Source organism: Ictidomys tridecemlineatus, chromosome 16 (assembly GCF_052094955.1).
Source record: "Ictidomys tridecemlineatus isolate mIctTri1 chromosome 16, mIctTri1.hap1, whole genome shotgun sequence".
Classification (NCBI taxonomy): Eukaryota; Metazoa; Chordata; class Mammalia; order Rodentia; family Sciuridae; genus Ictidomys; species Ictidomys tridecemlineatus.
Genome location: NC_135492.1, coordinates 13,857,442 through 13,875,512, shown reverse-complemented (window position 1 = coordinate 13,875,512; position 18,071 = coordinate 13,857,442). Strand labels below are relative to the sequence as shown.

At 37.0% G+C, this 18,071-nt stretch overlaps 1 protein-coding gene across 1 annotated transcript in view; it reads right to left on the bottom strand.

Annotated features, from left to right (window-relative positions):
• LOC144371211 (uncharacterized) overlaps nt 1–16,739 on the bottom strand; it is a 164,781-nt gene extending 148,042 nt beyond the window's left edge. The window contains 1 exon segment of the mRNA XM_078033637.1: nt 16,664–16,739. Coding sequence (XP_077889763.1) covers nt 16,664–16,739 — 76 coding nt within the window.
• Between the last annotated feature and the right edge of the window lie 1,332 nt (nt 16,740–18,071).

Genomic DNA, 18,071 nt, shown 5'->3' with positions numbered 1-18,071 from the left:
GAAAGAAATGAGCCCTTGCTTCCTAGGCATTGTTTTTCTTTCTTTCTTTTTTTTTTTTTTTGAGATGTAAACTTTTTAGAGATATATTGCATAACAATTTGAATCAATGTTACTGAATATTTAAAATTTTGGAGACAGTAAGTTTTATTTTGTGGTTTTGATTACAATGAAAATTAAAAGATAAATAAATTTGCAACATTTCTTAAACTACATTTAAAATAATGTGGTCATAATCCTATAAATAAGAACAGACTCATCAATATACAAATGATGGGCATGCGTGAAATCTCAGCTACTAGGAAGTCTGAGGCAGAAGAATTGCAATTTCAAAACATCCTCAATAACTTAATGAGAATCTCGCTCCAACTATGAGTGAAAAGGAGCTTGGGTTGTAGTTCAGCATTAGAGTATCTCAGCCATCAATCCCCATTATATTTACATATAGGAAATTTAAGTTTCTACATACATGGGCAGAATGCAAAGCCAATCAAGATAAAAAACAAAAGTCATAGACAAAAGAGGTTTAATATTTATACAAGCAAAAGCACATATAACATTATTGGCAATATAAACAAAAGTCAAGCATATCTTAATTTGTGAAGCAATTAACTAGTATGAGGAAACCCAGTCTATAGCATGGAACCTACGATATACAATGAAAAAATAAAGAAAAAATTAACCAACCAAATTGTAAAATCCACAGATTTATTATTTTACACATCCTCTTATTCTACTACAACTTACACCATCTCTCAGAAGAGCAGTCTTTGTTCATCTTGACATTCATTCCATGGCAGTAAATTTCACAGAAAATCCATTACACATATTCAGAGAGAACATTGATAAGGAAATTTTAGTGAAAAAAAATGTACAAATAAGATTACAAAAACTGACTTATGATAGTAATGTATTACAATGTGTGGACCTAGAAGTCTCCAGAAATGTGCAAAAACTTTCTGTAAATAATGGAAAAGGGGCTGGAGTTATAGACTAGTGGTAGAGAGTTGCCTAGCATGTATGAGGCTCTGGGTTCGATCCTCAGCACCACGTATAAATAAATAGGAATTCATTAAGAATTAAAAAATATATTTTTAAAAGTTAAGAAAGATCCATCAGATAATATTTACACTCACAAGGCAAAGGGAGTGTTTTCTTCTTAATTTGAATGTACAGAAACATTACTGGAGGAAAAGCAGGAGACTAGATAATTTTAAAGCACAAAACACAGGACAGGTTTTTCTATGATAACAAGAGAAAGAAATCAAAGCTTCTCAAAAATCTTTTCTGCTGGATAACGTCTCAATCAACATTTTTGGATTTAGGCTTCCTCCTCTACCTCAACTATGTCCTCTGCTATATGTGGGCCACAGTATTTTACATGACTGCATTTCTCTAAGTCAACCATATGTCAAGTGAATGATATATATCATGCCAACAAAGGAAAACATTAAGAATGAAAAAAAAAAACATCATTAACATTTTCTTGTCAGCACCAAGAACTACCACATTTTTTTTATTGAAAGCATAAATCTGAAACTCATTCTTATGATGAAGATCCCAAAAGACATACTTCAAGGGAAGAAAACTAAATAATGATAGGAATTTTGAAGAAAAGTTATGCTCACCCACAAACAGCAGGTTGCTGTAGGTCTCCAACATCACTTCTCTATATAAATTCTGCTGAGCAGGATCCAGGCATTCCCATTCCTCCTGAGAAAAATCAAGGGCCACATCCCCAAATGTTAATGGCTCCTGAAATAAAAAAAAATAGTAGATTAATAGAACATGGACCAAAACTTTATTCAGTTTTTAATTTGAATTAAGAGTTAGTAAAACTGACTGTCATGTAGGAGAGTTACTTTAATTATGTAATAAGATACTTTCCATTATCTAATTTAGAGGAAAATAGATAAGTCTAAAAACAGCATATACATTCCATATCAGAGTGAACTGAAGGTTATATACCATAATACAAGCACTGAATAAAAGCCCAACTTGTAACTTCTCTGCCATCAGTGAATGTGAAATTTGGCGGATATTCCAGATTCAAATCAGACTTGTCAATGATATTCTCATAGGTGATTATGCCCAAGGGAGACAAAAAGAGTGGTAAAAAAGCTTTTGAAAACAATCTGGTAGTTGCTTTGCATTCATGAGATAGATTTAGTTCCCCAATACACTTAGTTTCAAGTATCATCCATAACACATTCCCCATGTGTAAAATATTCATATAATATTAATGTTTGTAGACATGTAAAGTGACACTTCCACCTAGTGAAAAGACAAACTTGAAATATTTTAAGTTCTATAAGCAGTTAAAAGAGTAATAAATTTGGTAAAATAGACTGAACAATGGGTTACAGAAGACTTCATGAAGGAGATTAAAAAATTCTTAGAGGTAAACAAGAAAATAGACACAACATATCAAAATCTTTTAGACACTATGAAAGCAGTACTAAGAGGAAAGTTCATTGCATGGAGTTAATTCCTTAAAAGAAGAAAAAGTCAATAATTGATCTCATATTTCATCTCAAAGCCCTAGAAGAAAAAATCAACAGCAAAAGAAGTAGAATTCAAGAAATAATTAAAATTAGAAGTGAATTTGAATCAAAAGAAACAAAATTTGATAAAAGTTGGTTCTCTGAAAGAAAAAAACAACAGACCCTTAGCTAAGCTAATGAAGAGAAAGAGAGAGAAAACTCAAATTACCAGCATAGGTGATGAAAAAGGCAATATCACAATAGACACTACAGAAATACAGAGGATAATCAGAAATCATCTGGAAAACGTATACCCCAATAAAATAGAAGACACTGAAGGCATCAACAAATTTCTTAAGTCCTGATTTGCCCAGATTGAATCAGGAAGACATACACAATTTAAACATACCAATATTAAGTGATGAAATAGAAGATGCCATCAGAAGCTCACCAACCATGAAAACCCCAAGACCAGATGGATAAGTTCTACAAGACCTTTAAAGAACAACTACAAAAATACCAATACTTTTCAATTTATTTCAGGAAATAGAGAAAGCAGCAGCACTCCCAAACTCCTTCTATGAGGCCAATATCACCCTTATCCCCAAACCAGATAGGGACAAATGAAAAAAGAAAACTTCAGGACAATATCTCTAATGAACATAGATGCAAAAATTCTGAATAAAATACTGGCAAATTGAATACAAAAACATTAAAAAGGTCGTGCACCAAGATCAAGTGGAATTTGTCCCAAGGACACAGGGTTGGTTCAACATATGGAAATCAATAAATGTAATTCATCACATCAAAACACTTTAAAATAAGAATAATACGATCATCTCAATAGATGCAGAAAAAGCATTTGACAAAATACAGCACCCATTCATGTTCAAAACATTAGAAACCTAGAGATAACAGGAACATACCTCAACATCATACTGGCTCTCTACATTAAGGCTAAAGCCAACATCATTCTAAAGGGAGAAAAACTAAAGGCATTCCCTCTAAAAACAGGAACAAGACAGGGGTGCTCTCTCTCACCAATTCTATTTAACATATTTCTTGAAATACTGGCCAGAGCAATTAGACAGATGAAAGAAATTAAAGAAATAACTATAGGAAAAGAAATTAAATTAGACTATTTGCTGACAATACGTTTTTATACCTAGAAGACCCCAAAAGCACCACCAGAAAACTTCTAGAACTAAACAATGAATTCAGCAAAGCAGCTGGATATAAAATTAACACACATTAAAAAAATATCAGTGACAAAGCCTCTAGAAGGAAATAAGAAAAACTACCCCATTTACAATAACTTCAAAAAAAAACCTTAAGATACTTGGGAATCAACTTAATGAAAGAGGTGAAAGATCTATACAATGAAACCTACAGAGCCCTAAAGAAAGAAATCAAAGAAGACCTTAGAAGATGAAAAGATCTACCTTACTCTTGCATAGGCAAAATTAATATTATCAAAACAACCATACTACCAAAATCACTATACTTATTTAATGCAATTGTGATCAAAATCCCAGTAACATTTCTCATAGAAATAGAAAAAGCAATCATGAAATTCATCTGGAAAAATAAGAATCCTAGAATAGCTAAAGCAATTATAAGCAGGAAGAGCAAAGCAGGTGGTATTACTATACCAGACCTTAAACTATACTGCAGAGCAATAGTAACAAAAACAGCATGATATTGGCACTAAAACAGGCCAGTAGACCAATGGTACAGTATAGAGGACACATAGACTAACCCACAAAATTACAATTATCTTATATTAGACAAAGGTGCCAAGAACATGCATTGGAGAAAAAATAGCATCATCAACAAATGGTGCTGTGAAAACTGTAAATCCATTTTCAAACAAATGAAATTAAAACCCTATCTCTCACCATGCAGTAAACTCAACTCAAAGTGGATCAAGGACCTAGGATTTAAACCAGAGAGTCTGCATCTGATAAAAAAAAAAGTAGGCCATAATCTTCATCACATGGGGCTAGGCCGCCCCAATTTTTTTAATAAGATGCCTATAGCACAAGAATTAAAACCAAGAGTCAATAAATGAGATGTATTCAAACTAAAAAGTTTATTCTCAAAAAAAATCTGAGGTGAACAGAAAGCCTACATCCTGGGAGTAGATTTTTACCCCTCACACATCAGATAGAGAACTAATATCTACTATATAAAGAACTCAAAATGCTAAGTACCAAAAAACCCAATAATCCAATCAACAAATTGGCCAAGGACCTGAACAGACACTTCTCAGAAAAGAATGTAGAATCGGTCAACAAATATTTAAAAAAATGTTCATCATCTCTTGCAATTAGAGAAATGCAAATGAAAACCACTCTAAGATATCATGTCACTCCAGTGAGAATGGCAGCTATCATAAAGAGAAAGAACAAGTGTTGGCAAGGATATGGGGGAAAAGATACACTCATTCACTGCTGGTGGGAGTGCAAATTGGTGCAAACAAAATGGAAAACTGTATAGAGATTCCTTGGAAATCTGGGAATGAAAAAAACATTTGACCCAGCTATTTCTCTTCTGGGACTATTCTCAAAGGACTTGAAAACAGCTTACTACAGGGTCACAGCCATGTCAATGTTTATAGCAGCACAATGCAGAGAATAGCAAACTGTGGAGCAAACACAGATGCCCTTCAGTGGATGAATGGATAAAAATATGGGGCATATATACACAATGCAATTTTACTCAGCAATAATAAAATCATGGCAATTGCAGGTAAATGGGTGGTATTGGAGAAGTGAATTTAGGCAAAACCAAAAGTTAAATGTTGAGTGGTTTCTCTGATATAAGTAGGCTGACAATAGTGGGGTAGGGAGGGGGAGCATGGGAGGAATACATGAGTTCTACATAGGGCAGAGGGGTTGGAGGGGAGGCGAAGAGGCAGGACATTAGCAGTGATTGTGGAATGTGATGACACCATTATCCAAAGTACATGTATGAAGACACAAATTGGTGCCAACATACCTTATATACAACCAGAGATATAAAAAATTGTGATGTATATGTGTATTAAGATTTGTATTGCAAAAAAAATGAGTACATATATAATGGCATAAATTAGCATGAATATACTTTCTATACAAAGATACTAAAAATTGTGCTCCATGTGTGTAATAAGAATTGTAATGCATTCCACTGTTGTCATGTATTTAAAAAAAAAATAAATTTTTTAAAAAGGAAGGTATTGAAACCCATTGGGGACACTATAAGCCTACATGGCTATATATCTTAAAAACACATATCTGGAATGGAAGATGCATGAACAACATGAGAAACCAAGAAAGAATGTGGCACAAACAAAGATGCTACATTATTAGAATCCATGGTCAGAAAAGCAGGATAAATGGGAGAAGGTACATAATTTTCTGTGAATTAAAAGATGATATGAGAGCAAATACAGGCAGCCAAAGATCATTTTGATAAACAGCTACATAAGCAAATAATGAAAGCAAAATATTACTTCAATAAGGAATTATTTTAATTTAAAAAAAAAATTTTGAAAAAAATAAGAGATCCTTGAAATGAAGGAAACAGTAAACCAAATAAAGAACTCAATAGGAAGCATCTCCAACCGAATAGATCACTTGGAAGACAGAACCTCTGACATTGGAGACAAAATAGATAATCTTGAAAAAATAAAGTTGACCCCAGTGAAGATGGTAAGAATCCATGAGCAGAAGATCCAAGAATTGTGAGATAATATGAAAAGACCAAATTTAACAAATATTGGGATAGATGAAGGAATAGAGGTCTAAACTACAGAAATGAACAATCTATTCAATGAAATAATACCAGAAAAATTTCCAAATATGTAGAGTGAATTGGAGAATCAAATACAAGGATCGTATAGGACACCAAATGAACAAGAACACTACAGGTCTACAACAACGCACCTCATAATGAAAACACCAAGCTTACAGGAGGAACAGAGCATCTCAAATGCCAAAATAGAAAGGAATCAAATTACATCTGGGAAAAACCAATCACCATCTCTGATTTCTGACTTTTAAACTGAGACCCTGAAATCTACAAGATCCTGCAACAATATAAACCAAGCTCTGAAAGAAATGGATGCCAACCAAGAATCATATGGAGAGAAATTAAATTTAGATTAGCAATTAGATTTCGATTCAGATGTTATTTTATGACAAAATAAAAACCTTTCATCATACACAAATTTAAAAAATTTACAACCAGAAACCTGCACTATAGAGCATCCTTGGCAAAATATTTCATGAGGAGGAAATGAACAACAATAAAAATCAGAAAAGGGTAGTATCACTCTAAAGGAAAAACTTATCAAAGAGAATCTGACTTAGTTAAATACTAAAAATAAACCAAAAAAAAAACTGGGAATACAAATGTTGTCTCAATAATAACCTGGAAAGTTTAGTTCCAACTCAGCAATCAAAAGACAGGCAGATGAGATTTAAAAAAGACCAAAAATATGCTGCCTCCAAGAGACTTACATCATAGGAAAAGACACCCACATACTGAAGGTGACAGGTTGGAAAAAAAATATATCACTCAGGCTGAGGCTATGGCTCAGTGGTAGAGCACTGGCCTAGCACATGTGAGAACCTGTATTCGATCCTCAGCACCACATAAAACTAAATAATAAAAGTATTGTGTCCATATACAAAAAATAAATATTAAAACACACCACTCACATGAAATGTGGAGGCAAGCAGGGGTTTTCATTCTTATATCAAATAATGTGGACTTCAAGTAAAAGATAATCAAAAGGAATAAAGAAGGACACTACATAATGCTTAAAGGAACCATACAACAACCAGAAAGAACAATTATAAATATACACACCCCCAAAACAATGGAGCATCTATGTTCAAACAGACTCTTCTCAAGTTTAAGGGCCAAGTAGACCACAAGACAATAATTCTGGGTGACTTTAACACACCATTTTTACCATTGGATTGATATTCCAAACAATATCCAGACAGAAACTATAGAACTCAATAATACAATTAATAACTTAGATTTAACTGACATACATAGACTATTTCATTCTTAAACAGGCAAAGACACTTTCTTTTCAGGAGCAAATGATTCCTTCTCTAAAATAGACCATAAGCCACGCCAAAAAGGAACTCTAAGCAATACAGAAAAGTAAAGACACTACCCTGCATTCTATCAGATCATAATGGAAGAAAATTAGAAATCTATGATAAAAATAGAAGCTACTCCTATACCAGGAGACTAAATAATATGTTAGTAAATGAACAATGGGTTTCAGAAAACATCAAAGAGGAGATTTAAAAATTCTTAGAGGTGAATGAGGACACAGATATAACATATCAAAATCTCTGGGACACTATGAAGGCATTACTAAAAGGAAAGTTTATTGCATGGAGATCATTCCTTAAAAAAATAGAAAGTCAAATAAATGACCTAAAATTACATCTCAAAGCCCTAGGAAAAACAACTAATCAACAGCAAAAGCAGAAAAGGACAGAAAATGATTAAAATCAGAGCAGAGATCAATGAAGTTGGAACAAAAGAAGCAAATAAAAATTGACAGAGTGACTGGGAATGGAACAACCATTTGACCCAGCTATCCATTCCCTGGTCTATACCCAAAAGGACTTAAAAACAGCATACTACATTACACAGTCACAATGTTTTAGCAGCACAATTCACAAGAGTTAAATTATGGAGCCAACATAGATGTCCTTCGGTGGATGAATGGATAAACACAACGTGGCATTTGTACACAATGGAATATTACTCAGCAAAAACAGAAAATAAAATCATGGCATTTGCAGGTAAATAGATGGCATTGGAGAAGAGAATGCTAATTGAAGTTAGCCAAACCCGAAATAAAAATGCTGAATATTTTCTCTGATATAAGGAGGCTGACTCATAGTGGGGTAGGAAGGGGGAGCATGGGAGAAATAGATAAATTCTATTTAGGGAAGATTGGTGGGAGGAATAGGGAGGGGAAAGGGATTAGCAAGGATGGATAATGATGTCTATTATATTCCACCAAATTACACGTATGAACACACAAATTGATGTCAAACTACTTTATACACTGAGATATAAAAATTTGTGCTGTATATGTCTAATAAGAAGTGTAATATATTCCACTGCCATATATTTTTAATTTTTTTTAAAATTTTCAAAATGAAAAGTTGGCTTTTTGAAAAACAAATACATTTGATAAAACCTTATCCATGCTACTGTAGAGAAGGAGAGAAATAATCCAGTTACTAAAATCCATAATGAAAAAGGAAATATCACCATGAACACTAGAGAAATACAGAAGATTATTAGAAATTATTTTGAAAATTTCTCCTGCAATAAAACAGAAAATATTGAAGTCATCAACAAATGTTTAGAATCATGTGACTTACACAAACTGAGTAAGTTAAACAGATCATTTTCAAGAAATGAAATAGAAGACACCATCAAAAGCCTAGCAACAAAAATAAATAAATAAATAAAGCCCAGGGCTCAATGGATACAAGACTTTCAAAGAAGAACTAACACAAATACTCCTCAAATTATTCCATGAAATATAAGAAGAGGGAGCACTTCCAAACTCACTCTATAAGGCCAATATCTCCTTGATTCTAAAATCAGACAAACACAGAAAAAAAAGTGTACTTCAGACAAATACCTCTAAAAACCAGAAGCAAAAATTCTGAATAAAATTCTGGCCATCAAATACAAAAACATATCAAAAAGATGGTTCATCATGATCAAGTGGGATTCATCTTAGGGATGCAAGATTGGTTCAACATACAGAAATCAATAAACGTAATTCATCACATCAGTAGATTTAAAGATAAGAATCTTATGATCATCTCAACAAATGCAGAAAAAGCATTTGACAAAATACAGATCCCCTTCATGTTCAAATCACTACAAAAACTAGGGATAACAAGAACTTTCATCAACATTTTAAAGGCTATCTATGCTAAGTCTCAGGCAAACATCATTTTAAATGGAGAAAAACTGAAGGCATTCCCTCTAACATCAGAAACAAAACAGGGATGCCCTCTCTCACCCCTTCTATTCAATATAGTTCTTGAAACATTGGCCAGAGAAATTAGACAGATGAAAGAAATTAAAAGAATATGTATAGGAAAAAAAGAACTTAAACTAGCACTATTTGCTGATAATATGATTCTGTACCTAGAAGACTCAAAAAACTCTACTAGAAAACATCTAGAACTAGAATTCAGCAAAGTAGCAGGATATAAAATCAACACCCACAAATCAAAGGCATTTCTATATATCAGTGACAAATCCTCTGAGAGAGAAATGAGTAAAACTACCCCATTCACAATATCCTTCAAAAACAAAAAGAAACTTGGGAATCAACAAAAGGTGAAGGATCTATACAATAAAGACTAAGAGACACTAAAGAGAAATCAAAGACCTTAGAAGATGGAAAGATTTAACTTTATCTTGAATAGGCAGAAATAATATTATCAAAATGGACCTACTACTAAAACCACTCTACAGATTTAATGCAATTATGATCACAATCCCAATGGCATTTCTCATAGAAATAGAAAACACAATCATGAAATTTATCTGGAAAAATAAGAGACCCAGAATCGCTAAAGCAATCCTTAGCAGGAAAAGGGAGGCAGGTGGCATTGCTATACCAGACCTTAAACTATACTACAGAGCCACAGTAACAAAAACAGCATGGTAATGGCATCAAAACAGGCTGGTAGACCAATAGTACAGAATAGAGGACACAGAGACCAACCTACAAAACCACAATTATCTTATATTAGAAAAAGGTGCTAAAAATATGCACTGGAAAAAAGATATCATCTTCAACAAATGGTGCTGGGAAAATGGGAAATCCATAGGCAGCAAAATAAAATTGAAACCCTCTCTCTCACTATGCATAAAGGTTAACTCAAAATGGATCAAGGATCTAGCAATTAAACCAGAGACTCTCCAAATAGAAAAAGTAGTAGGCCCTAATCTCCATCATGTGGGATTAGGTTACAACTTCTTTAATAACACTCCTATAGCACAGGAATTAAAACCAAGTATCAACACATGGGATGGATTGAAACTAAAGGTTTTTATCAAAAAAAAAACAATAGAATAGAGAGTCTACTTTATGGGAGCAATTTTTACCCCTCATACATCAGATACAGCACTAATCTCTAGGGTATATAAAGAACTCAAACGTCTTAACACCAAAAATAATAATAATAATAATATTCCAATCAATAAATGGGCCAAGGATCTGAAAAAACACTTCTCAGAAGAGGATATAAAATCAATCAACAATTATATGAAAAAATGCTCATCATCTCTAGCAGTCAGAGAAATTCAAATTAAAACCACTCTAAGATACCATCTCACTCTAGTAAGAAGGGCAGCTATTATGAAGACAAACAATAAGTGTTGGCGAGGGTGTGGGAAAAAGGTACACTGATACACTGCTGGTGAGACTGCAAATTGGTGCAGTCAATTTGGAAATCAGTATGGAGATTCCTTGGAAATCTGGAAATGGAACCACCATTTGATTCAACTATTTCTCTTCTCGGACTATACCAAAAAACTTAAAAACAGCACACTACAGGGACACAAACAGGTCATTGTTTATAGCAGCACAATTCACAATAGCTAAACTATGGAGTCAACCTAGATGCCCTTCAGTGGATGACTGGATAAAAGAAAATGTGGCTTATATACACAATGGAATATTACTCATCATTAAAAAAGAACAAAATCATGGCACATGCATGTAAATGCAGGAGTTGGAGAAGATAATGCTAAGTGAAGTCAGCCAATCCACTCCCCCAAAAATGCCAAATGTTGTCTCTGATATAAGGAAGCTGACTCATAGTGGGTTAGGGAGGGAGAGTATGGGAGGAATAGATGGATTCTAAATAGGGCAGAGGGGTGGAAGGGAAAAAGAGGGCACCGGGGATTAGCAAAGATGATGGAATGTGATCAACATCTTTACACAAAGTTTATGTATGAAGACTTGAATTGGGTGTCAACATACCTTATATACAAAGAGAGATGAAAAATTTTGATATATATGTGTATTAAGAGTTGTAATGCAAAAAAGTATATGTATAATGGCATAAATTAATGTGAGCATACTTTATATGCAGAAATATGAAAAATTGTGTTCTATGTGAAATAAGGATTATAATGCATTCCACTGTTGTCGTGTATTTAAATAAATAATAAAAACCATAAAAATCATCTAGAAAAAAAGAAACAAGAAAGAAAGAAAGAAAGAAAGAAAGAAAGAAAGAAAGAAAGAAAGAAAGAAAGAAAGAAAGAAAGAAAGAAAGAAAGAAAGAAAAAAAACTAACTGAGATAGGATGCATTTGGTGCTACATACCTGATATATCCAGTGGTCTGGAGGCTGAGGCATGGGGATCACTATTGTGAAGCTTACCCTAGCAACTGATTGAAAAACTGCCTAAATTTAAAAATAAATAGGCAGTATTAATTTTAAAAAAATTAAGAAAAAATAAAAATTTTTAAATAAAAATTTTAAAAGGACTGAGGATAGTGTTCAGTAATAGGACACCCTGGTTCCAATCCCCAGTTTCACAAAAAGAAAAAAAGAATGAAAAAAGTCCTTTTCAAATTTACAGAAAACATATTTTTTAAGAGAAATTGAGAGAGGAGAGAGAGAGAGAGAGAGAGAGAGAGAGAGAGAGAGAGAGAGAGAGAGAGAGAGAGAGAGAGAAAGAGAGAGAGAATTTTTAATATTTATTTTCTAGTTCTCGGCAGACACAACATCTTTGTTGGTACGTGGTGCTGAGGATCGAACCCGGGCTGCACGCATGCCAGGCGAGCGCGCTACCGCTTGAGCCACATCCCCAGCCCCAGAAAACATATTTTTAAATTTATAAATTGTATATATGAAAACAAAAATTCTATTCCTCAAATGACTCCATTAAAGAGAACAAGGAGAAGTGACAGATGAAAGAAACCAATTGCCCCACCTTTAACCAAACTCTCCTAATAAAGGAGAACAGAGACTACAAGAGAAAAGCAGGCAAAAGCCGTGAACAGCCCCTTCAAATAGCAGGTATCTAACTGTCCCTTCATCACAAAGCAATCAACGTCTTTAGAAAGGAGACACTGTACAATAAAGTCACATTGAACACAAATTGAGACAGTGTTGAAGAACATGTGTGGTTATCATGAAGGTGCACAGAAACAGATGTAAACCCTACAGCACCTGTTCATATGGGGACACAGCACACTCCTCCAGAGCCGAGACCCGAGGTCTGGTGAAATAGGATGTCCATTTGGGAATAAATATAAACTATGGAAAATAACCATTTCTGGCAATCAGCCACATTTTGTTTGCCATATTGCATGCAGTTTGACAAATACTATGAAACACCATGTCAGTTTTATATAGCTGTCACATAAATGTCACATTTCACATATAAGCATACTGAAATAGTACATCTGCAGAATTTGAAAAAATACAAATACAGATAAGCACATAAAAGACTGAATTACACACCCTGGCTATAGATGATAGGACTCCTCATTATAAAGAGGACTGCTTCCCTCAAGTTCATCTATGGCAATACCCTATCAAAATTTCATGGTTATTTCCTTTTCAATGAAGAAGGGACCAAAGCAAACAATTTGAAAATTCTCTGGGAAGGCTGAATTGATATGAAATTAGCCAGGAATTCTGAACTCTAATAGTAAAAGCAGGAGCTATCATTACCAGGTACTAATGCATATTATAAAATTATCATATTGCAGTAATTTGAGGACCAAAATAAATCACAATGCAGAAATTTCATAGATGACTCCATATGTATGTAAATGTCAATATTATTATGAAGTGGAATGAGAAGGCCTAGCTAATTGCAACGATCTGCAGTGGAAGATTTGATGTGAATGAACAAGACAACCCACGTGAAGGGCGGTGTGGGAACTGGATGCACAGAGCACTGGTAGGACTTGGGTGCAGGACATGCGTGGTACTGGATTATACTCCAGCACACTGAAGAAGCACATATTGAGTAGAATTATGTTTCAAAATTATACCAGAATAGGAGGCTCCTGGATTCTCTTCACACATGGATACAAATAAACACCTACTTCTGTTTTGAGTCCCTATAAATAAAGTTATACATGGATTGAGAAACCTATGCATTGGACCACTGAGAAAATATCTACCATCTGAAGGGCAGGCAAAGTTGGGGGACACTTGGGCATTAGTCCTGCCTTGAGCGATGTGCTACATAATTTGGACAGAATACCCCAATCCAGTGTCACCCAGATTAGATGAAAACTTATTGGGGTCACAAATGGAACACATTGGACACTAAATGACTTGTCACTGGAAACACAATTTGTCTGGTACTAATAGAAGAACGAACTAGATATACACAAGTATCAGGTGTGGAAAAGGGGTGGTCTTCTATAGCTGTGGAAGGTCATAAGCTTTATCCATGGGACCAGTGCAGAAGGGGAGTGAGATCGAGGGTCCCAGTTTATCCCTAGAAGGGATTTGCCAGCATGATCTGCAAACTGTGGTTGCTAACAGCTGAGCTCCTCTCTAGCCAGTCCCTAAGGGTAGGCAGGAGAAATGCAGTCCACCCAGCAGCCCTGCCTGAGCGCTCTCCCCCCTACCTCAGTAATAACTCCAGTCCTGACCAGTTCTTTCTGGAAGGAGTATGTCCAGGCACTCAGGATCCCAACATTTTTTTCCACTCCAGGGACTCCATCCTAACCCACCAAGCTTTGAGAGCAATGGCAACTGTGCATGTGCAAATCTCCCTGTATCAAAAAAAAGTGGCTTCACATTGATTTGCAAGCTCTTCCTGGGATTACTATCACCCCCCCCCCACCCCGGAGTGATGGAAAAGGATGAAAACCATAGCTCCCTGTTTCTTTATAGAACAGGCTCACACCACCTTATTGCAGTGAGCACAGGCAGCCTAGGTTCTAACCAATTGCATCAGGAATTCAGTCACCAGACAACTAGTAGAGTTTCTGCAGCCTGAGCACAGCTGTGGGAAAGGCTCCTATCAAAAAGGTGAAGGAACTAGTCCTCCAATGACATAGATATGGAACAAGAGACATGCTGATGACATGGGCTAGAATATAAGCTTAGGGCACACAATTTTTAAAAATAGCATGAAGTTCTTTAAAAGCTAACAGAACAACAACAACTCTGGATGCATTCCCAGAGGAACTTGAACCAGTGTGTTAATAAATGGCTGCATGCCCATCACTATTTCAGCATCCACAGGAGCCAGGACGAGGAAATTTCTGAAGTGGCTCTGGCAAAGGGGACTCCTCCCAGCTGCAGGGCAGTCACCTACTCCCCTGAGAAACTACTTCCCCTAAATGCACCTGCTCATAGGTCAATAGGTTGCTGATATTTATCAGATGCTCAAGAGACCTCAGATGTGCCAGGTGTGGGATCCTCGTGTCAGGCAGAGCCAAACCTGGACCAGGAAAATATCACAGAGAGCATGAGACCCCACGGACATGCAGTCCACAGGGGGGACACTCAGCCCAAAGACATTCTGACAAGGTGTCTGGCCTGGGAGAGGAAGGGAAAATACACACGTGCGCGCGCACACACACATTTTTACAAATGTCTAGTGGTTTTTAGTGTACTTTTCTCTCATGCAAAATGCTCAAACAGAAAACAAAACTTTTGCTTCTTATTTTATTACACTGAGGAGGAAAATTGTCACTGGAAATGGGGACAGGGTACTGGAATTTGAGGAATTCATTTATACATGTGTAAAGGTTTCATCTGGGAGATGGGGTTCTGGATCTGATATTTTGCTTCCCTTAAATTTAGAACATTTAGGGGGACCCAGGCAGGAGGCCCACACCTGTAATCCCATCCATTCGGGAAGCTGAGGCACAATTTCAAGGCCAGACTCAGCCTCTGTCTTAAGCTAAATGATAAAAAGTGTGAGGGATGTAGCTCAGTGGTAAAGGTGCTCTGCATTCAATCCACTATGCCCCCATGCCACCCCAAAAAAACCAAAATCTCAGGAGGAAGAAAAACCTGAGACCCTGCAGATATCAGCCCCTTTAGGTATGAAATGGGCCCACTGAGTGGTGATTCTCAGGGTCACAACACTCTGAAACCCACCACAGAAGAAATTCAGGGAGGAGATTTGAGCTTCCAATTTGTACAGGAGATAACCATGTGTTCAATAATAAGAATAAAAAGAATCCAACATCTTTAGAAACCTAAGAAATGTAAACTAAAACCCTATCAGAGAGAAAATTAAATAGTAGCAATGAAGATAGGAAACAAAAGAATTCTAACAAACTCAAAGAATTTAACTGCTTCTTAACTATTTGTGGAAACTGCTTTGCTGTTAAAGACACATGATAGTCCCCCCCACAGGGACTTGCTGCAATCAGTTCATAGGACCAGGATAATACATTAATAGTCATGGTATATTCAGATTAAAAATAGTATAAAATACAATGGGGAAGTTTTACACGGGTCCATATGCATGTAGTATTATGTATAAATATGACACACTAATAAACAATCCAGCATGCTTTACTCTTAATGGAAGATCCAGTCCTAAAATTCACTACAAAGTTAAAGTTAACCAAGAGAGTTTTGAATTATAAGAGCAAAAAATTATAAGAGAAAGAAAAGAATTTATTACCTAACATGTGCATTGTGAATCTGTACTATTAAAATTGTCATCAAGGAATCATGATGTCAACAAAGTCCACCCAGAAACCCACCAGGATGTAAAAATCATACACTTAATTGGAATGCAAAAGTCATTATCAATCAAACCCTAACCGGGTCAATCTCAGCAACTGAGCTAGAACCTGGGTCAGAATAAAAACTAAAAACTACCAGGCTCATAGCTGAGTGGTAAATGACCCCTCTTTTAACTACCAAAACAAACAAACAAAAAAACACAAAACAAAGTCCACAGGAATAAGCGAGGTTCCTGTAAACCTCAGCTCCCCTCCTGCAGGAAAACCATGTTTGGAGGTTTGATTATTCTTATTAATTAATTAATTAATTAATTAATTAATTTTTTGCTATTTAACGCAATGGCGCTCGACTACTGAGCTCCATCCTCAGCCCTATTTGGCATTTTATTTCGAGGCTGGGTCTCCCTGAGTCTATAAGTGCCTCACAAACTTGCCCAGGCTGGCCTTGACCTCGCAATTCTTCTGCATCAGGCCCTCGCCCCAGCCACTGGGATGACAGGTGTGCGCCATCGCCCGACTTGGAGATTGGATTTCTAGTGGTCCCACCTGTCAATCACCACAGCCCGGGAAGATGCTGGGTAGTCACGCTCACCTGCGAGACAGAACTCAGGGGCTGAGGCTGCCCCAGGGGATGGAGAGTCTGCGAGGGGTCTCCGCCACTGTCACGCTCCCCACCCGGCTGGCCAGGGGGACTGAGGGGCTTTCTCCCCGAGGGGCTAAGGCCTGTGGACGCAGAGAGCGCAAGGAGATGGGGTTGGAGTCGGCCAGCTCGGGTTCTCCCCACAGCCAATCCCGCCAGACGGCCTCCCTGCCTGTCCTCTCTGTCCAGGCACTAGGGGTCACTGCACACTCACCATTTCCTGGTGCCCAGCAGCCAAGCCTGCCCTGGAGAGCTTCGGCCCCTGCATGGCAGGGCCACCCGGGATCCTGGGCATGGAGCGAAGCCTGGAGTCTAACTGCAGGAATCATGAAACCATGAACCCAGGAGAAATAAATCCCATCCCGAGTGCAGAAGCCTGCCCCCTGCTCGCTGCTTGCGCTCAGTATTGGATAACGCTCAACACAGGGGCTTCTGATTGGACAGGGCATCAGTCAGTCTCCACTCTGCCCAGCCTGAGCCCAGCGAGCCTTCCTTTTGAGTGTCAGGGGGGTAATATCTTCTCCAGGCAAGGAAGAAACCAGAATGGCAGGGCTTTTTTATTTTTTCTTTTCCTTTTGAGGTCTGGGCATTGGGTAAGGGTTAGGGTGACCAGAATTCTAAGTTCTGTTGGGTTTTGATGTTAGGAAATTGAAGTCAATTTTTGAGTTTCATCACCTGGTCCTTCTCCTACAATAAGACCTCCCAGAGCATCTTTAGGATGCTGACTTGTCCCTCTGTTTATCTGTGCAAAATTCTCCAAGCAGAACTGGCCTTTCTCCCCTTGGGAACTGCTGGTAGAGGCTCCCAGGGGGCCTGGCAGGCGCCTTGGAGGGAACTCCCACCGGGTTGGCAGCATGAGAGCTTATTTTTCTCCAGCTGAGTTGAATCTGTATCTTCAGTCCATATTGAGCTGGAGGCAGAATAAGGAGATCAACACAGAAGAGACCCAGGAGAGCACAGACCTGGGTAAACTCCAGCAGCACTGGGCTCTCTCACTCTCTGGCCATGGGGGTTGAATTCAGAACTCGACCTCTTAGCCCTTTCAGCCATATTTTTAATTTTATTTAGAGACAGCGTCTCACTGAGTTGCTTGAATTCGACATCCTCCTGCCTCAGCCTCCCCAGCCGCTGGAATGACAGACGTGTGCCACTTTTTTTTCTTTCTTTCTTTTTGAGAGAAATACCTGCGGTGGCCAAAGGAT